Genomic DNA, 21,299 nt, shown 5'->3' with positions numbered 1-21,299 from the left:
CTTCTTCCCTTCCCTTCCCCCCCTTTCTCTTCCCCTTCCCTTCCCTAAATTAATCAGCCAACTTTTCAGCAGTTTTCAAGTTTTTCTAGTTTGCTTCTGTTCTCTCTGACAGTGTAACTGCTGATGGTAAATATTCCACAGATAAGCAGAAATCTATTCCCTTCCCTTCCCTTCCCTTCCCTTCCCTAAATTAATCAGCCAACTTTTCAGCAGTTTTCAAGTTTTTCTAGTTTGCTTCTGTTCTCTCTGACAGTGTAACTGCTGATGGTAAATATTCCACAGATAAGCAGAAATCTAAACCACACCTTCCAATATGCATGCTGAGACATGCATATTGTCCTGAAACACCAGTATGACATGGCACTTTCTGAGTTAAGTGTTAACTGAGAGCTATTGTAAAGATGATATATACAAGTACATTTCTTTTAAAAACAACTGTTCACTTGAGGTAGACAGAATTAATCATTCACATTAGAGGTGCTGTACTTCTGTGGATGACCATAACTCCTTTCCCACAAAAGGTTGGGCTAGATCTTCCAAGGTCCCTTCCAACCTGGGCTGTTCTATGATGAACCCTTGTCCAGAATAAAATTTGGACAAAGATCTGTAACAATGCTCAATATCATCCAGGTTCAACTATCATGAGAGTGTTAGCTGTAGGCCCTACTTTGGTTTGATACCCAACAGAAAGCCTGACATACTTTGAAGCACTATTGGCCCCAGGGAGCCATTCAGGTGAGTGGTGCTCAAGTGAAGCTCACCTCATACTTTGTTGTGCTTCAGTACTGTGTAAATCTGCATGATTCTTATGGGAGGAGCTGATTTTCAGGCCTTACTGCCTTTAAGTGTGTATTTTCCTTCAGAAATGTTAGAACTTCTGTAAAAGCATTCTTGTAACCAGACAGAAGCAAGGCTCATAAGGACCTTTTGTTCTAATTTATATGTAGGCCAAACAGTAGCTATTAATGAATGTAAGGGTCACCCAAATCTTATTTTAGTAGCATCTTTCATACAATTTAATTGGTAATAATTTCCACCTAGAATAAATTAAGCATAGACAACTGCCTGATCAACAACATAAGAGTCCAAGGGAAAGTAGTAAAATACGCCAATAATTAGAAGTCCCAGGTCAGAGATAAATGTGAATAGCAGTGGCTTCTGGCTGTTGAATGATCCATTGAAGGAAATTGGCAGAAGCAGCTTCATGGTCACCTGGGAGATAAAGCGTGGCTACTTTTTTCTGTGAGTAGTTCAGTTCTTCCTATAAGCCAGTATCAAGAGGAATGAAAATCAGGACCAATAAAGAAAAATGACCATCATGCTCTGTATACCGCAAAGTATATTAGAAACAATTCAATGTAAGCATTTTAAAATTACGTAATTTATAGTGGTGATGCAATCTAGTTCTAAAACAAAGTCTTGAAAACAACGCCCAACACTTTTCTAAAACTGAAATGTTCCCCTTAGAATGGAAGACCACTCTGTTGATGCTCCTTGTCACTGGTGATGCCCCTCATCACTGTGCATTCCTGAGAAAATTGCTTTCCAACTAACTTGGAAGATTTCCTTAAAACAGCAGTTTCCTTGGTTTTAACCAGTCAAATAGACATCCAACTAGCAATTTCTGGAAGTTCAATTCATTATAACAAATGACAGACTTCTGTCTGAAGTCTTGGACCTTTATGCATTGGCATTTATCTTTTTCTAAAGTTAATAGAGTTATTAGCTGTGCTAAATTTAACACAGATGGAAAATCTAGAGATACGTTCAATGGGCATGAAGTACTAAAATAAGAGTTTATTGACCTGTAGGCTCATTTATAGCCTCATTTTATAGATAAACTCATTATTCGTTATTTGCAGATCCCAACACGTGGTTAGTATCTTCTTGTCCTTTGGCTAGCCACCTGGATATATTATCGAACTTGAATAAGATTCAGACAGGAAGTTTCATATATGAAGACCAGGAAAGGAATGACTCATTATGCATTGTTTTGAATTGTTTTATTTGTAAATCCAATGTGTTCTTCAACAACATGGTTGTGCTGCTGTTGCAGGAGAAGGGCCCTGGGAATAGTGTAGTGAATCATCTAGACTGTTCTGAATATGGACTAACTAGCTCTGTTTACAGTATGTTATTATTCATTATGTGAACTACAACAGCAATAAACAGGTGTTGTCATAGACCTATGCAGACTATGTCAGGTACTCCGGGATGCAGTGAATCACAAATGCTGCAATTACTTTTGCCAAAGACTAGTGAACTATGTGCTAGTTAGCTATAGAATCATTAGATTAGCAGCAGTCCGAGCAGAGATTTTGGGGCAGGAGTTGTTTCTTTGTGTTTTTGTCCAAAATGGCACGCCAATTAAAAGAAAAATCATTGGATAAAAAGTGTCTTGGTCATCCAAGACTGAATTTCTGAAACAATTTTTGAATGGCAAGTAGCAGAGGAAAAAACAAACTGATTTTCAGGTGGGCCTTGGTCGGTATATGAAAGGATTATGATTATATATGATTGTATATATATATAGTGATTATATAAAGCAGTTGTTTATGGTGTGTGTTTGTCCAAGAGCAGGGAACTGAAATCAATAATCCAGAAGTCCTTGTGTCCAATATCACTTCATAGGGATAAAAGTAAAGGTTTCTATATGGTTCTGTTGAGACACTCTTACAACCCTAAGCACAAGTGCAGTTTGCTAGAGAATTATTGCCTCTTTGTTTATTTTTGAAGCATTGGGTCTTTTAGCGTGGCTCTGGTTGGCTATTAAAACATACAGTACGGTCCAGAGAAATCATATACAGTTTTGCCTTTACTATTAAAATTTGTAAGATTTTATTTGAGGGGATGGGGGATATGGAGATTTCCATCTGTTTGATCACATTCTTAGGTAACACAGCATGTTTGTGCTATTCAGGTAATTTAGCTTCTGATTCTGCCCAAAGCCATACAGTGAACAAATTTTAAATCAGCTGGAACTGGAAAGTTTGTTTTCATATTACATAGGAAAAATACTTTGTGTGACAGTAATTATAAAATATTTCATGAATAAAGGAAATGAGTTCATTAAACCTAATCTTCACTCAAAGCTCTTTGGATATACTAGAAAAGAACTGATCTGTTGTAAACGTAGATGTTTCCATGCACCGCTCAGTTTACATTTTCCTCCTGTCTTTTTCACCCCTCATGCCTGCCCTCCTCTATTGCTAGGGACAGAACAGCTGGCCTCCTGACTTTTATTGTAATTTTATTTGAGTTAGCAGGCAGACCATGCACAAGAGTTAGAGAGGTCAGTTTCCTTTTTCCCAGAGCAAGTGTGCTGCTTCACGGTAATAAAGTGAACACCACCAGTGCTGTGGATGTTACAGAGCCAGTCCAGTTTGTTCCACGATGAACCAGGCTATCCACATTGCTTAGATCTTCTAGGATTGGTGGCAGTAGCCTAAACCTTTCCAAAGACTTCTGTTTTTTGGAATGCAAGACCCAAGCAGGCATGCTGAGCTGAGCTGTGTGTTGAGTCCTTATGGCAGAAGCCCTGCAGGAGGTACAGCTGTGGTGCCAGACTGTGTGATCTTAGAGTTGAGCTCACTTTGTAGTTGTTTCTGTCCATTCTTTGCGTCTCTTCTATCATTTCAGTGTTGCTATGTAAGTTGATTTTTAAACTACATTACAGCCAAAGGAAAAGCTCCTTCTAATAGCTAAGGCCATTAAAACATGTTTTGGGGGATTTGCCCCTCTCTTCTGCCTTTCTTTTTCTTTCCCTTAGTTCATGTGATAGTGATTCTGTTGCCCAGGTTACAAAGGGCTAACAGCAGCTTTAAACAGTCACGTGAAGCAAGGGAAAATGACGTGGGAGCAGGAAGAGGTAAGAAAGGAAGGAGTTATTTCTCAATTCCTCTGTATCCTTGTTCCAGGACTTAGAGCTGTCTCAGTTAACCCTGACCTCTCTGAGCAACCTTCTGTGTAATGTTTAAATGATAAAAAGAGAAGGACTGAGAATGAATTTAAGTGTTAGGAGAGAAAAGGATTTCTAGCCCATGCCTGAAACGTCAAGGCTTATCATAATTTATACAGTAATAATACCACCACCTAGCAATTACTGCTTTTGGTGACTTCAAAGCATTCTGCAAGCATGTTTTTCTCAAGGCCACCTTTACAAACTGGAAAACTACTTTAATTGATAGTAAATCTCATAGACAAGCAGCTGAAGAGGTAGAATTTGGGGTTTGACAGCAGTTTTTAGAGAGGGAAGATGCAGAGAGGGAAAACGCTTGGCACATCTTCTATCTTTACAGAGCTCCAAAAGTTAAACTATAGCCCTTCTTTGACGACTTCATGATGTACTACCCACTTGTTTATCTATCTTTAATTTTGAGGCATTTGTTCCTCCATTTGTTCCCTGAACTGTTCCAGGGAAGTGAATTCTTCTGGAACATGTAGTACTATGCCAGGTCTGCCTAGAAATCTGTCGCAAGGTATGAACATTTGTTCTCAAATAATTACTGTCCGAAGTGTCATTTTGATTATTAGTAATTCAGGTGCCTAAATGCCTATGTAACAGTCACACAAAGTTTAGCCGATTAATGCCGGATCTTTGTCCCTAGTAGGACGTTCTTTTAAGACTGGCTAATTCGGATAGCCTTCCATTACCTCTCCCTGTGATCCCAGAATACAGGGAGCAAATGGTTTCGTGTTTAATGTTTTACAAGTACTGACATATATACAAATAATTGACCCTATGTTCCTAGTGTTCCACCCTGTACATTCACTTGGGTATATGTAAAGCTGAGAGAGCCCAAAATAACACTGATGGACATGATGCTGAATGCAAAATGCGGATCAGGACACTAAGAGAAGACAGAGCAAAAGTTTCAGAGCTGTAAAAGAGAGTTGTAGTTACTTGGAGTTCACTAAGATGTTTGGATCCTATTTGAGGGTATTACCATTCTCTGATCTTGTTTTTGTTATATTTTTCCCAGATAAATTCTGCAAAATTCTTTTCACTGATGAGACTGATGGGGCAACTTGGTTTTGAGACTTACATTGGACTGGGAAAAGTGAATTTGAGACCTATGGAAAACGTCCATGCCTAGACTGTGTAAAACTCACCTACATTTGGTTTTCCTAACAAGATTGAAATTCAGTGCAGGCTGGGGGAGAGACTGAAGAGAAAAGATTCGCAAGCTTTCCAGGCAAAGTCTGGGCAGATGATTTTGCATCAGAACTGCATGAATTTTTAATGAAAGTTGGCAAGTTTTAGCAGAAGTGCTACACACAGTAGGTTTTCACAAGGTGTTTCTTGACATATAGATGGCATTTGTCCACCTATTCTGAGAAAAATATTTTCAAAAGCCAAACTCCAGACACATGCTGAGCTTTTAACCTGCAAGCAGGTACATGTCAGCCCTGCCTGAGTGTTTGATAAACTGGATGCATCACAGGGCAAATCTTATCTGAGAACTTGACTAGAAGAAAGGGAGTTGAGTGGAATTTTCTTGCAAGATCAGAGAGAAAAAATGCTACATGAGCCAAGCAGGAATGATACACCTCTGACAGCTCTGGTACAGATTATTCCCAAGCAAAGGGCTTTTGATCTTTATTTGCCTTATGTTAGATATCTGCTTGTTTGATGTATTTCCTGGTATGAATAATCATTCCTACCAGTTATTTTTTAGAGGTATAACTACTATCTGTTATTACTAAAGCAAAATTCTGATTAAGTCAGTTCTGTTAATTTTCAGTTCTTAAATTTTATCTAAAGGATAACATGCCATATCTCCCAAACAGTTTCAAAGAGATAAATATATTATTAACGTACAGAGTGATTGCAATTGCCATTTTGAGTTGACATGTCAATAGTAAAGTTTTACCATTTCTTAAGTAGAAAGAACCATTTGAAAAATAGTTTTAAATCAAAACCTCTTTAAGATACAGAAGTCTTTCTAGAGTCATATTAACTATAAATGATTGCTGGCTGGGATTTATCTTTTGCAACTGAAATGTAAACTATTCATTGTAGAGATAAAGGAGTTTTTAAAAGGCATATACAGCTCTAGTTCCTTGTTATTCTGCCCCTCTCTGGCCATTCTGAAAAGAATGCACGTTTGGGGTTTTTTACATCTGCAGGATGAAGAAAGTGTAGTTAAACTGAAGTGTGAGAGGACAGAACTAAAACAGGACTTTCTCTGTTGAGAAGCATGATTGTAACAAGCAGAAGATTTAGTAGTAATTGGAACGACTTGGCAAAAGAACAGGGGCTATATTATTTATGTAAATGGCTGTCACATAAACTCATTTGATTTTATGTTTTGTTCAAAGCATTGTGTAGAGTTTTGTTTGGTTTTGTTTTTTTTTCTTCAGAGTGCATTTGTTGCTTAAGAAAGCAGGGTCAAGTAAAGCTGGTCAGTAGGGTTGCTTTTTAAATTTTCCTGTGCTTTTTAGGTTAAATAAGGAAGTGTTCCTTAGGGGAACTCCTTCTTAGGGGAGTGCTGGAGGGACTTCAGATACTTTGGTCTTCTTTCAGTTCTTCTTAACCCATGTTGCTGGAGGGAAGGAATGATATGGTCCAGACCTTATAAATTGGCACATTTTAATATTTACTTTTGCAGCATTTGCCCACAGATGTGGATTTGTGCTCTGCATATTAATCTTCTCTAAGCATGTTTGACTTTAATGGACTTGTATTCTGCTTCAATGATTATTCAGTAGATAGATATCTACAAATAGGGAGCTTTTTGAACAATAACATGTCAGACTGCTCACACTTGTGCATAACTAAGTTTGATCATAAACTCACTTGACACCAATGGCATTCATGGTGTTATTCCATGACTCTGCTTGCACAGTTAGTTTGTCTCCTCTCTTTCGATTTAACCGTCTGACCATTTGTATAAATAAAGCAAACACCTCATACTGTCAGAAACTGTTAGGTGGCTGAAACAAGCATTTGCCCACAGATGTGAATTTGTGCTCTGCATATTAATCTTCTCTAAGCATGTTTGACTTTAATGGACTTGTATTCTGCTTCAATGATTATTCAGTAGATAGATATCTACAAATAGGGAGCTTTTTGAACAATAACATGTCAGACTGCTCACACTTGTGCATAACTAAGCATAAACATAAACTCACTTGACACCAATGGCATTCATGGTGTTATTCTCTGCTGGCACAGTTAGTTTGTCTCCTCTCTTTCGATTTAACCGTCTGACCATTTGTTAAATAAAGCCAAACACCTCATACTGTCAGAAACTGTTAGGTGGCTGAAACAGACTCACAGTAGTGATTATATTAAGATTATTAAAAAGATATCTGTAAATTTAAGCTCTCCAGAATTACTGTTTTGTTTGATTTGATTTTTAAACCTGACAGGTTTAAAGCCAGAATTTAGTTTATTTGAAAATATCTAGAAATTTAAGCTCTCCAGAATTACTGTTTTGTTTGATTTGATTTTTAAACCTGACAGGTTTAAAGCCAGAATTTAGTTTATTTGAAAGAGGCAGCAGGGGGAAGTCTTTGAGGGTCAGAAAATTACCTTGCTAGTTTGGTAATCAAAGATACGATTCTCTGAAAAGAAGGTTTTCACACAAAACTCAGCTCTGCCAGTTTATCTTTGCATATCATTTAATTAACTGAGAGACAATTCAATTGCCATTTGAAAAATTGTATTTTACTTGGTTTTCATATGATGCTATCATAGTTGTTATTTGCAGTCACCCATCTGGGCAGTTTCATACACGTGGCCGTTTAATAAAGTCTGTAGCCTGAAACTTGAGAGTTCATGCTGCTTCTGTTGGAATTTATCCTATTTAATACAGTTATAGGTGGTATTACTCAAAACACACTTCTGTGATTTCTGTTAAGGTAATTGTTACAGTACCTTCTGACCCTAAGCTTCACAGATTAAGTGTGTATAGGGAGAAAATCTCATCTACATGGCTTCCACTCATCAGAATAGAAATAATTCTACATTTGTGATTTCTAGGTTGTTTTGTACAGCAGATTTCACAAGAACTCCACAATTCCTGTTACACAGAGACATTATGAGTACAGTGCATTTACTGGTTTCTCTTTTCTGCATAGCTTAGGTATACTCAGTGTAATACTTCACGAAACATATGCTCAGCATGATACTTCATTATATCAAGTATGACAATATAGACACTGTGTGTCAGTATTTATTATTATTAAATGATTTACTATTATTATATAATACTACAGTTAAAAGGGGGATTTATAAATAGGTCTGTTGATATTTCTACTTTATGTAATTCATTGTATTTCTTCCTCTTTAGGCTGTGCTGAGTCCTCTTATAGCAATCGCACTGAAAATATCTCAGATTCATGAGAGGACAGGGCGAAAGGGACCCACTGTCATCACCTGAAGCCACAGAAGATTGCTGAACCAGGGCCAAAAGAGGAACAGCAAGGAAGAGACAGGACCTTGCTGAAACATGTTAGCCATTTGTGCCTTGTATGATTTTAAAAGTTTTCTTGGGGATAGAGGTAGGATGGGAAGAGAAATTCAATATAATATTGAGCATATTAATTTGCATTGATCTCCAAATACAATAGTGTATTGACTTCTTTGTTTTACCTGCAATATCTTAATTTCAGATAACAATATAACCAAAGAGAGAGGCCTTAACCTTCAAATGTTGTCAGCAATGTGACAGAAAAGGAAAACTGCTTGTTTTTGAATGCTGTGATAAAGGTTGGAGAAATTTCAGTTAGGGAGAGAGGGAGTGGAGTTGCAAAGCAAAGACATGCTTGGTGAATATTGTTTGGGATCCTGGTCACCTTCTTGTTGGTTTACGAGAAAGTATACAGAGCATGTCTGAGGCGTAAGGACTGTATACTAAGCTTTGCAAAGGGTGTATTTCCTCACCTGACACCACTCCTCCTCTCCTGCCTCTCCCATTGCTCACAGATGCACGCTGGCAGCAGTGTTGTATACACACTTGCACATGCTCTCAAAGAAGGGGTTAACCCATATTTTTTTTAATCCTGCTTTTAAAGCATATCATTGTGACTTGTGCCTTTAGATTTTCCCGATTTTTTGACTTTCTGGTTTTTTTCCTCCAAAAGGAGGCATTTGTGTTATAGAAGCTGATTGTGTCCTTCCAGCAATATGTCGGGTGTGGAATCTGGCTGTCTTTTGCAATATTCCTCATGTCAGAAGATGATATTGGTGCTTACTGTGTTTGAAAGGTAATCACTGCAAGTTCAGCAATTTTTCATGAAGGAGTTACGGAAGTCTTTGGAATACTTATGCTCCACTTACCACAAAGTGTTAAGTGAAGCATGTAGTGAAGAGGAAATGAAAACAAATGCTAATGAATTAAATAGAAATACTTGTCTGATTCATCAGCTGGATGCAGTTTCTGTTAGATTCTTTGTAACAGTGGATCATGGAATAAAAATTTGGGGAGTACAAAGGGAGGAGAGACGTCCTGGCATAGATCTGAGAAGGATATTGGGGATATGGACATCAGCATTTTTCTGCTTGTGAAATGATACTGCAGTTCTAGTTACAATACTGTGCTCTGAAGAAGAACACAAACACTTTATGCATGTGACTTGTTTGAAAGCTTTGCTTCCTTGGGAACAGTGTGGTCACTTGTATCATTTGTCGAGGTGGCTTTGTGCAACTTGCCTCTTTGCAGTGTGTTTCAATTCATTGTGATTGTCAAATTTTGGTGCAATTTATATAATATTGCAGCAAACGAAATTGTTTTGATTTCTTTCAACACTTCTGTCAAAAAATTGCTATGGCACTTAGTACACAATAAAGAGTAATACTGTATTTCTGTCTTAATACGTAATTGTGGACAAGACACTGCACTTTCGAGCATCCTAATAAAACTGCCTTTAATACAATTACATTATCTACTTAATTGACTCTAAACAAATGAGGTACTAATGTTCTCACATAGTATTCTACCTTACCATTAAGTATTCCCATAAACCAAAAGAGATTTTAAGGCTTTAGTTCTTTTTATGAAGATCTTTTTTGGAGGTGACCGTGGCGTTCTCACACAGTTTGGGCATCTACTTTTGAGTGTAAGAATATTCATCTTTACAGAAACCCTGTTTATCTAATCTTTCATTTTTCTTATAGATCAAACTCCTCTAGGTGCAGGATAGTAAGCTCCTAACTAGTGGATCACACATGGGCAAGCATAGACATACTCTAGATTATGACACTTAGTTCAAATTACTAAGCTGCATGAAAGAACATTCTGAAAGGCAGTCCAAGAACTTCTAAAATCTCTTAAATGTTCTCAGACAATGAAATAATTATTGAGCACGTGGTGAACTAGCTAGTTATAGTACCAAGTATCCCATTTGCCAAGTTTCTGGGGCTGGGACTTGCACTTTGAAAAGTAAGACGTACTGAAGCCAGGTGTCTTTCAAGATGTGGTGGGAGGACTCATGAGGAACAAATCAGGACTGTGAAGAAGCATACACGTGCTTTTATCAGAAAGTCACCACAGTAGATGTCAGTCTGCTTTCATGAAGGCAGTCTTTGTGAACAAAGGATATATTTTAAAATCTCAGTACTGACTTTGCCCTGGGCTTCAGAAATAATAGTTGTGCCTCTGTTCTGAAATGGAGAAAAGGGCTGTTTGTGTGTGGTTTTGAATAGCTGTCAAACAGCAGACTTCCAGGACTAGCCTAACCCCAAATCCACTCACCATCCCTTTTTCATGATGACTGGTGATACTGATAAAATGTAACAACTGGTACTTTCCACCGGTTAATTGCTTTTCTCTGTAAGAAGATGAGTAAAACTTAGAAAGGCTGAAGTACACTTTATATCTTTATATCTGATGTGTTTGGGGAAGGACATAATCTCATAAAGTGTGCTGCGTTTCCTGAGGTCTTTTACTCATTAACATGAGAGATGAATGCTTGGAAAAGAGCAACATAAATGAACTTATACAAAGATGCAAGGCTTCTAAAAACAGACCATACATCTAGCAGAGGGAAAACTATTACTAATATTGTTTGTCTTATTACAGTGTCTAGGCGCTATGACAGAGACCCAGACCCTTCTGTGGCTATTGTTGGATTAGCAGTTTTATCAAGTCTGGAAATTGCAAGATTCCTGTGTTGTTCAGCTGTGCACTAACATTTACTTGGACAGTAATTCTGTTTCCCAAAACCTCAGATTTTTCTGTACCCAGCAATACAAAGATACACTCCCAGCACGCTGGAGGAAAAGGAAAAAGGAATTCAGAGAGACCAGTGAGAGAACAATTTCAAGGTACATTAGCAGAGGGCTGACCAAGACAGGGCTTGGGGCGGGTGTCCCAGGAACAGAGAAAGAAGCAGCAGGTGGCGGAGAGGATTAGGAGAGGACAAATTGCTGGATTCAGCTGGAAAGAGAGAGATGTGATAAAAGAATACTAATAGCACAACAATGGCTTTGGGAGAGGGAAAGAGAGAAAAAGGAAGCTGGGAAGGGAACATAGTCTAAGAATGATTTAATAATGTTCAATATTAAAGAAAACTCTATAATCTCGTCTGTTTAATGACAGTGAGTTGTAGTAACTGCTCTCATGATCTAAGATAAATAATAGTCTACAGGGAAATAAGGGCAAATTTGGAGCAGTATGAATTGGTGACTGACATAACTTTCTTTAACAGTTTACAAAAACACAGTCTCTCTCATTGGGATGCATGGTTGTGGCTTTTTACCACACAGGCTTCTAGCATCTGCTCTTGAGCATCATGTGGTTTGAGCTAAGTCATAAAATACCAGCAAATTCACCTAATTTAGCACAGCTAAATGGTTATTACTTTTTACCTTGGGAGAAGTGCCCCTCTGTAAGAGAGTTAGCGGCAGGATGAGAAGCACACTGTGTTCAGAGACAATTTGGAAGGCAACGGTACCTGAACCATGGGATCACAGAATCCTTGAGGTTGAAAGGGACCATCTAGTCCATCAGGACTAGAGTCACCTAGTCCGTCCCCCAGCTCAGAGCATGGTCAGGTAGAGGAGATTGCCCAGGGCCATGTCCAGTTGGATTTTGATTATCTCCAAGGGTGCAGACTCCGCAACCTCTCTGGGCAACCTGTGCCAGTGTTTGACCACTCCCATAGTAAAGAAAAACTCAACTCTTTTGAGTGTTCAGATGGAATTTCATGTGTTTCAGTTGGTGCTCATTGCCTCTTGTCCTGCCACTGGGCACCACTGAGAAGAGCCTGGGTCCATCCTCTTCTTTCTCTCCCATCCGGTATTTATAGAAATCGGTAAGTTCCCTGCTGAGCCTTCTCTTCTCCAGGTGAAACACTCCGAGCTGTCTCAGCCTCTCGTCATATGACAAATGCTCCAGTCCCTTGATCTTTGTGGCCCTTTGCTGGAGGTACTCCACTATGTCCATGTCTCTTTTGGGGAGCCCAGACCTGAACCCAGCACTCCAGATGCATCTTAGCAGTGCTGAGCAGAGGGGAAGGATCACCTCTCTCCACCTGCTGGTGATGCTTTTCCTAATGCAGCCCAGGATGTCATTGGCTGTCCTTGCTGTGAAGGCGAGTTGCTGGTGAGTGGTCAATTTGTTGTCCAGCATGTGACTCCCAGGTCCTTCTCTGTGGAGCTGCTTTCCAGCCTACTGGTCCCAGCATGTATTGGTGCCTGGGTTTATTCCTCCCCAAGGGCAGGACTTTGCATTTCCCTTTGCTGAACTTCATGAGGTTCCTGTCAGCCCATTTCTCCAGCCCATCCAGGACCCTCTGAATGGCAGCAAAGCCCTCTGCTGTGTCAGCTGCTCCTTCTAGTGTTGTATCATCTGCAAAACTGCTGAGGGTGCACTCTGCCCCATCATCCAGATCATTAAAGAAGATGTTAAACAGTGTTGGCTCCAATATTGACGCCTGGGGCACACTGCTGGTGACTGGCCTGCAGCTGGACTTTGTGACAGTGATCACAACCCTTTGGGCCCGACTGTTCAACCACTTTTCAACCCACCTCATTGTCCACTTATCTAAAACATACTTTGTCAGCTTGTCTATGAAGATGTTACAAGAGATGGTGTCAAAAGCCTTACTAAAGTTGAGGCAAACAACATCCACTGCTCTCCCCTCATCCACCGAGCCAGTCATCTCATTGTAGAAGGTCATCAAGTTGGCTAAGCATCATTTGCCCTTCATAAATCCATGCTGACTACTCCCAGTCACCTTCTTGTCCTTCATGGATTTGGCAAGGTTTTCCAGGATTAGTTGCTCCATCACCTCCCCAGGGACTGAGGTGAGGCTGACCAGCCAGTAACTACCCAGATCCTCCTTCTTCTCTTAAAGACAGGAGTGACATTTGCTCTCTTCCAGTCCTCAGGAACCTCTCCCAGTCACCACAATCTTTCAAAGATAACGGAGCGTGGCCTTGCAATGCAATGGCACAGCTTCTTCAGCACCATGCGTGCATCCCAAGTCATCCCATGGACTTGTGTATGTCCAGTTTGTTTAAGTGCTCCCTAACCTGATCGTGCTCCACCCAGGGTAAGTCTTCCTTGCTCCAGACTTCTCCTCTGGTCTTGAGGGCCTGGGATTCCTGAAGGCTGGTTTTACCAGTAAAGGTGGAGGCAAAGAAAGCATGAGCACCTCAGCCCTTCCTATGTCCTCTTTCACTTAATGTACCTGTAGAAACTTTTCCTGTTGCCCTTCACATTCCTCACCACATTCAACTCCAGGTGGGCTTTGGCTTTCCTAATCTGCATGATTGGACAGCGTCTCTATATTCCTCCTGGGTCATCTGTCCCTGCTTCCACTTGTCATACACTTCTTGTTCATATTGGAGTTTAGTCAGGAGCTCCCTGGTCATCCATGCAGGCCTCCTACTGCCTTTGTTTGATTTTTGTGTGTCAGGATGAACCATTCCTGAGCTTGAAGGCGATGATCCTTGAAAACTAAACAGGAGTCCTGGAATCCTCTTTTCTCCAGGGCCATAACCCATGGGGTTCTTCCAAGCAGATCTCTGAAGAGGTTAAAGTCTGCTCTGCTAACTTTGGTTCCACTTTTTGCCCTTCTCCCTCCTCTCAAGATCCTGAATTCCACCATCTCATGATCACTGCAGCAAAGGCCTTCATGTGCCCACCCATTTCTTCTGGTACTGTAAGTATCAGGACAGCCATGCACCTTCTTGTTGGCTCCTCAATCACCTGTGTCAGGAAGTTGTTGTAGTGTGCTTAGTATCAGGACAGCCATGCACCTTCTTGTTGGCTCCTCAATCACCTGTGTCAGGAAGTTGTTGTCAGTGTGCTTAAAGAACCTATTCTGTTCTGAAGCCTTAGTTTGACCAGTTCATATCCTTCAGTCCAAAGAAAATTCCTTTTCATCTAAAACTTCCAGCTGCTATTCTTGGCAAAGATTACTTCATGCTAGTAAGTTTGATCAAAAGCAAACCATTTAAAAGCTTTTGCTGCTTTAAGATTGTTGACATTTTTGGGCTAATTGCCCACACCATTTTCCATTAAGCTCATAGCCAAATAGTTCATTAGCTGAAAAGACAAACTGAAAAATAGATTGTATCAAATAAAATATTAGGTATTAACCTTAATTTTCTCCTTATCTCAATAACCTTCATGTCTCAAATACTTTCTTCCATATTGCAGGTTGAAGATGCAGTTCTCTACAGTTTCACATTTCTGGATTCATTGAGACCTCAAAACATCTGCAGAAGTCTGGAGCTAAAAAGGGGCACTGCAGGATTGTGCCGGGGTTGGGGGAAAGGAAGAGAGGTTTAGGTCTACCTGATTGTCCATAAACTACGTGGAAAGAATCTGAATCTCATTTCCTATAGCAAACTGGTCCAAGAGCAACCTTCTATTCACCTCAAATAAATGCAAGAAAGCACATAACAAATGGCTAGGTGGCATACCCTCCCTCTACTAAAGGGACTAGAGAAAGAGGCCTTATTTATGCAAATGGTTTATATGACTTAGGTGCCTTTACATGAAAGAAATCATCCCATGCCTTCCTATACCTCTGAATTTAGGTCTATGCAGTGGGGTACATTAAAGCAGAAAGTGTCTTTCAGCTTCCTAATCAGACATACGATCCAGCAGGAAAAAAACAATTTCCATATACGCAAAATGCTTCCTCCATACTGAAAGTCAGTAAGTCATTAAACAGAAGCGTGGTATCACTGGAAAGTTCTTGCAGTGCTTGCTCTCAGAGCTACCTGTAGTCTTAATTATTTCCTACTCACACAGGCTTGTTTTAAAAATTAGCTGGTGGAAAAGTTAGATTCCCACAGCAAAAAAAAAAGTTGAACTTGCACAGGACAAGCATTTTACCACGGGAGACCTCCTGGCTATCAGTCTCATCTGCTGTGATTGACCCCTGCACCAATACTTGTGCAGTGCCCGCAGCCTTCAGGATCCGGGGCCCTGGAGTAAAGAAGAAGGGATTTCAGGGTGCAGATATGGTAGTGCTAGGAGATAAGACTGTAATGAAGACACTTGGCATAGGAGATCCTCACTTCAGCTGTTTTGGAAATAATGTGCAGTGTTCCTCTGGCTTTTACTGTTCTCCACTGTGCTGTGCCACTTCTCAGTCACTTGGAAAAATCTTTATATGCTGATGATATCTTCTATCAGCTTCTATCTTTTTTGGGGACCCTTTTCTTAGCCTGTGATTGTTTTAATACATTTCTCTCCCTCAACTTGTCTTGAATTTATTTTCCTTTCTCTGTAGTTTCTCCACCACATTTTATCCTGCTTTGCTTTCTCCTTACATCAACTGAAGGTTTATAGGTCCTTCCCATAAAGGATGAAAATCTTTGGAAGAAAAAACTGATGTGATTGTCACTTCCCTGGCCTTAGCCATGGTTATCATCACCACCATGGCTTGCATTTCTAATATATATGCAGCCATAATGCTAAAGTTATTGTCTTAGAGTATGTGGGCATCTGGAAAGTGTGATAAATTTTCTGTCTCACTGGTTCTGCAATAAAAAGCAAAACTCCAAAAAATAATCAGTGTTGCAGGTCTCAATCTGAGTGAACCTCCATGAATTTTTTCTTGCCATCTGGAATTATAGATGACAGTGGCCTGGATGCAAATTTGCCACCGTGATTTTGTGGAAGGAAGGAAACAGGTAACAGAGGAAGGATGAGTCCAAGCCTCTCCTCTTTCTGGTACTTGTTCCCTAACCATGAGGTCAATTGCATCAGAAATAGGATACAGGACCCGTTTTTTAGTTCCCACAGTCTTGAGTAAGCTGCAGTGGAAGCAACTGCTTTTAGAGGCAGCTCAGAGGAGTGAGTCAGAGAAGGTTTTTCTTCCTGCAATTGCTGGTTCCCTTTGAGGAGCCGTGGACATAACCAGGGTTGTCTGTTCAGCAGCTAGGAAGTGTATTGTGTGTATCCTGAATCATGGACACCTTGTGTCATATAAGCCAATACATGGCATTTGTTTTAAATACAAAATTTATTCATGAATTCAGTAGTAAAATACCAGCTATTAGTACCCCAAAATAAAACAAGTAACTTGAAAGGCATATGGTAAAAAATAATCAGTTACAACAAATAATTTATTTGTTGTAAACAAATTCCAAACAAAAGCTGAGTAAATGTTTCCCAAGTCAACTAATGTTACAAAACCACGAATAAGGACTTTCAGCCGAAACTCCTTCTGAGGCACAAGACATTTAAGACTGATAACAGCATGATGCCTCATTCATCTTGCAGCATAAGAAACTCCTATTGCCAGTGATGTTGACTTTTACAAGATACAGCCTGATTGTTTCTATCTCTATGGAGATTCATTCTGCTTTGAAATACCGAGCACCTTTATATATATCCCTTCCAACTCCACTCAAACGCACAAATGTCCAATGCTTTTCCCGGGCAGTTTCACCCTAAGTGGTGTACTATTAGGGACCACTGACACATGTCTTCTTCCAATTTTCCCCGCTTCACAGATGCAGGATTTTACTCACTGCCTGTCTCAGATGTTCTGACAGGCGTTGCTCTTTTTGAGGTCCCCTGGCAGTCTGTATCCTGTTGGTAACTGTTTTCTTGTGTGGATGGATGAGAATTTGACTCCCCTCCGGGGTTTAAGTCTTGGTCAGCTGTTTGCTGCTGCTGTAGCTGCCGCACAGATAATTCATACGGTGGTGGCTGTTCCTGCTCATTAGTTTCACTGACGAACTCTGCTCTGCCTTCGCTATATGGAGGTGGAGGGATATTGATGACTTCTTGCTGTTTTAGTGGGGAGGTCTGTTTTTCAGGATCTGTGCTGTCTTCATAGGAGGGGGGATAGAGGTCAGGCCTGAAAAAAAGCAAACAAAAAGAAACACATCATGGTGAAATGTGATTTATTTCAGAGAGCTTGGTTAGATGCTTTGTCCGTTATGTTTCCAAAGTTTAGATGAGGCTTAAACTGTAAAAGGAAACCTAAGTAGGTTTAGATCAACAGAATATATTAATATAAAACAGCTGGCATAGCTGGGGTCATTACCTGTGTCTTTCTGCAAAATGTTTTATTCTAAAAAGACAAGCCTTCCCCATGAGAGTTCCCACCCATGCCATACAAACACTCATGCTTGTGAGTATTTCAACAAGTGCCTGAGAAAAGTTTGATTTGGAAGAAGAAGATCACTGTCCGAAGTAGGTTAAATTAGTGAGTTAGTTATTATTACAATAATCGTTGTTTTCCACAGTTTTAAAATATATTTTGCATGTTTCTGCTTATCTAACCAAATTTGCTGAACGTTGTTTTTATAGTGCTTTTAAAGCACCCATTGTCGGTGTTTCTGGTGTGGTTTCCACAACAGTCCGGGAAAAGTAATTTGTAAACAGTGACCCTATTAAAGACTTTTGTCAGGCCTAGCGCCAATCAGTTTAAGAAACTCTCTCTCTCAAAGTATCAGACTTTGCTCAGAAACAGCGGGGACAATCACACAAGAAAACTTTAGCAGGGACCATAGAGGGAGCTGAAGCTCCCTGCATACCTCATTGGTAACAAGTATGTCAGCACATATCCCACAGCAGCACATCTGGAATTGTCTGTTGAGTTGGAACTAATGATGCTCCTGCAGGAGCTTCACGAAGTCGGTGTGACTGCACCTGCTCCCTCCACGCATGGCTTTGGACCACTCTGTGAAACCTGCTATGTTTCCTGCAGTATACCTTACCTTATGTATTGTCTGTACAAATTGCTGTTTGCACATTGCTGTTTGCTCTAGCAAATCAAATTTCAGACTACAGTTCTCTCCATAGAAATACAATAAAATGGCTACATATTTTTTGTTTTGTAAAAACCTTGTATTGCTTCTTTCTTCTCACAGTATGTTTACAAAATAGCATCCCTCCCTCCCAATTCAGCAGCAGCAGTACTGCAACACATACCTGTCTATGGTGCTGATACGTAGCTCTCTATGGCTGGGATTTTGAATGAAGATGCTGCTGAGGCCCCTGTATTTCAATACTTCATGGAAAGTGCTCCAGAAAATGCCAGTCACAAGGAGGAAGAATCCCAAAGCTAACAGGCAATAAAACACCAGCTCATTATTTCCACATCTGCATGTGGAGGAACTTGTGGAAACGCAAAGGAATCCCAGACAAATAATGGAGAAACCGAGTAAGAGCACAAAAAGACGAATGAAGGTAAAAACACCTTTTGGCACCTTTCCTAGCAGACACAGCACTTGGTTCATGTCTGCTGTTTGTTTGCTGGCTGTCTCAGCTGTGCTTCTCATCTTCATGCATTGGTATTTTATACACTTCAGGATCAACTGGCCTTTGGACAATTAAGAGAAACAGGCAGTTTTAAGACACTCATTAACTCTTTGAGATAATCATAATCTCTTTTGAGATTAATTTGTAATCTTAAACCAACTTTAAGGAAGGAAACAGAAACTTCCTGCACCATTCCTTTGCCACTGTAGTCTCCGGAATGCATACTGAACTGCTGCATTCGTTGCATGTTACAATTTGCAATGGTTTACACACTTAGTTTATGAATGAGAACTGTATTCGTTTGTCTTAAAAAACCCCCAACAAACAACAAGAGCACTGTTCATAACTCCCTGTTAAAAGTCTGAAGGGAAAATATACTTCTTTATCATGCATTTTCATCTTTCATTGGATTTTGGTCTCCTTCTGTCTTTAACACATTATTCAACTGCCTTGATATTTTTAATAGTCCTTTGAAAACAGATAAATTTCTAGCTTGCAATGTGATATAATCAATTAATTTCATATATAAAAGGAAAGAAAACAAAATTGCATAATGTCATAAAAGGACATAGGCATACAAGAAATCTTCTTTGTCTGCAGGTTCAATAGTACTCTGATTCCTTTACTGTTATTTTCTTCTTTCTTCCAGCAATTTTTATTGCCTGATTTTCAAAAGGGTCAGTGCTCAAAGCTATGCAGGAACACCTATACTCAGTTTTCCAAATATACTTAGACATCAGAAATTCAGAGATGCTTGCTGCCAACAGATTTTAAGCCTAAATATTGCTACCTCCAATGCAAAAAATAATCTTTAGAATTATCCTATGGATTTTCTCTTGGAGAGTATACCCACTAGTTTTTGACAGGGCATAGCAAACTTCATAATCAGAACTTGACTTGTCTAATAATGCTACCTTATTTGGAACATCACTAGTTATGTTTCTGAATATTTTCAACAATGGAGTAATTAACCAGACCTTGCCTAGGTTTGTTGTAAAATCTCCATTGCACACAGTGAGCAAATCAGAAGAGGGGACCATCCAAAAAATAGGCTCAGGCTCAAATCTTTATTGCAATGAGTTTATTGCAGATTTTGTTGGGTGATATTCAATGAGGTGGGTTAGGTATGGGTAACAACAAATGATTATGAGAATTTTCTGCCATGGACTATAAAAGGGTTTCTTGCTACCTACTGTGGACTTTCTATTCCACTACTGCAGTCTGTGGGACCTGTAGGACTTCTGTAGTCAATGCAATAAAACTTTCTAATATACTGCTTGGGTCTATATGCTGTAGGCTATTTATGCAAACCCTGAAGGAGGGAGTCACGTTCAATGGGATGAGGAAGGCTCCAGCTCTTCCTACTGTAGACCTTCTCTGCAGCTCAGGAGGGGGAAGCTCTTCACAGGCACTTTCAATAGGGCGCTTGAGCCTTGTATCTTGACTTAGAGGAGACAGTTTTGATTTCTGACTCTCCAGGAGTCCTGAAAGTGCTGGGTCACCTGTCTTACCCTGTCCTGGGCTGTACCTGTGTGAGCTGCAGCACCACACACAGTCACACCTTATATCTCACAGAAGCTTTATGGTATTTCATGTGATGTTTCATGTCTGCTCAACCAGCACTGTATTTTTCTGCCCCGTGTTTATCCAAATAAAAAAAAAAATGTGGTGGATGTTCATTTACAACAAATCAGAGTATTTATAAGGAAACAGCAGCTGGTACAAAGCTGCCACACATTTGGATCAAGTACAATTATTTCAAGCTCCCACCACTATTACTGCTTCTTTAGTTCTCAAAGGATCTGTGAAGCCATTTTCACTTTTGTTTTCAGGATCCATCAGGATGTCAACATCAAGAACAAATCTCATAAAACAATATAATCATTAGACAGAATTTTCCAAAGGTGGGTCACTCATGTCATAGCAAAAGTGAAAACACAGCAAGACCAGCTGCTGCCCTTCCTAAGGAAGGCATTCAGGTAAGGAATGATTTGGGGTAGTCTTCATTTCAGAGCAAAACCCTGCCAAATTTGAAATAGTCCTGTTCTCTCAGCCCTCGGCTACAGCCACCTACACAGCACTGAGGAAGCATGGCACCACTTCATGTGCAGGTAAGAGGACGAGTGAGAGCCAGCTATCTGTGGCTGATATATAAACCAGGTGATATAAGCCAAGTGCTTCCCACTCTCCAATGCCTTCCTGCAGTTCCTTCAGGTCATATTTCCTGTGAGCCACCTTTTCCTTTACCAAAAGTCACCTATTTATTTATTCTGATCTGGGTATTTGAAACTCACATTCACATGTAGTTTCCTGTACTATGTTTACCCTGTTCAATTATGACAATTATCTTACCAGTAACTTATTAGGCTGTCAATATTCTTGTGACTCTCTGGCATAAGGACATGACAGACTGATATCTCAGGATCATTATACGCATACACATATGTATATACATATATATAGCAATTCACAGGCATATTTAAATACAACAAATCTCCAGATGCCTTGGATGCACAAAACTGTCATACACGTTCCACTTAGATGTCTTTAACCCTTGATTGCAGCCTGTACAATAGCAAATCTCTCCTCCTTATATTTTCATATGATGTAGCT

The 21,299-nt window shown here is 39.8% G+C and overlaps 2 protein-coding genes across 2 annotated transcripts in view; one reads left to right on the top strand and one right to left on the bottom strand.

Moving 5' to 3' along the window:
* The window catches only part of PGM5 (phosphoglucomutase 5), a 93,494-nt gene extending 83,614 nt beyond the window's left edge, over positions 1-9,880 (top strand). The window contains exon 11 of the mRNA XM_009279950.1: positions 8,298-9,880. Within this exon, the coding sequence (XP_009278225.1) occupies positions 8,298-8,387 (90 nt within the window). The 3' untranslated portion in view covers positions 8,388-9,880. The remainder of the gene's footprint in view (positions 1-8,297) is intronic.
* A 7,057-nt stretch (positions 9,881-16,937) lies between these two features.
* TMEM252 (transmembrane protein 252) lies at positions 16,938-18,664 on the bottom strand. Its single transcript, XM_009279949.1, has 2 exons — positions 18,357-18,664; positions 16,938-17,277 (listed from the first exon to the last, which is right to left on the bottom strand). Exons 1-2 carry the CDS (start codon positions 18,662-18,664, stop codon positions 16,938-16,940), a joined length of 648 nt encoding a protein of 215 aa, XP_009278224.1.
* Positions 18,665-21,299: the final 2,635 nt, after the last annotated feature.

The sequence above is a fragment of the Aptenodytes forsteri genome, unplaced genomic scaffold, assembly GCF_000699145.1.
Source record: "Aptenodytes forsteri isolate BGI_AS27 unplaced genomic scaffold, ASM69914v1 Scaffold99, whole genome shotgun sequence".
Lineage (NCBI taxonomy): Eukaryota > Metazoa > Chordata > Aves > Sphenisciformes > Spheniscidae > Aptenodytes > Aptenodytes forsteri.
The sequence above is the reverse complement of the archived record's forward strand: the minus strand, read 5'-3'. Positions and strand labels throughout refer to the sequence as shown.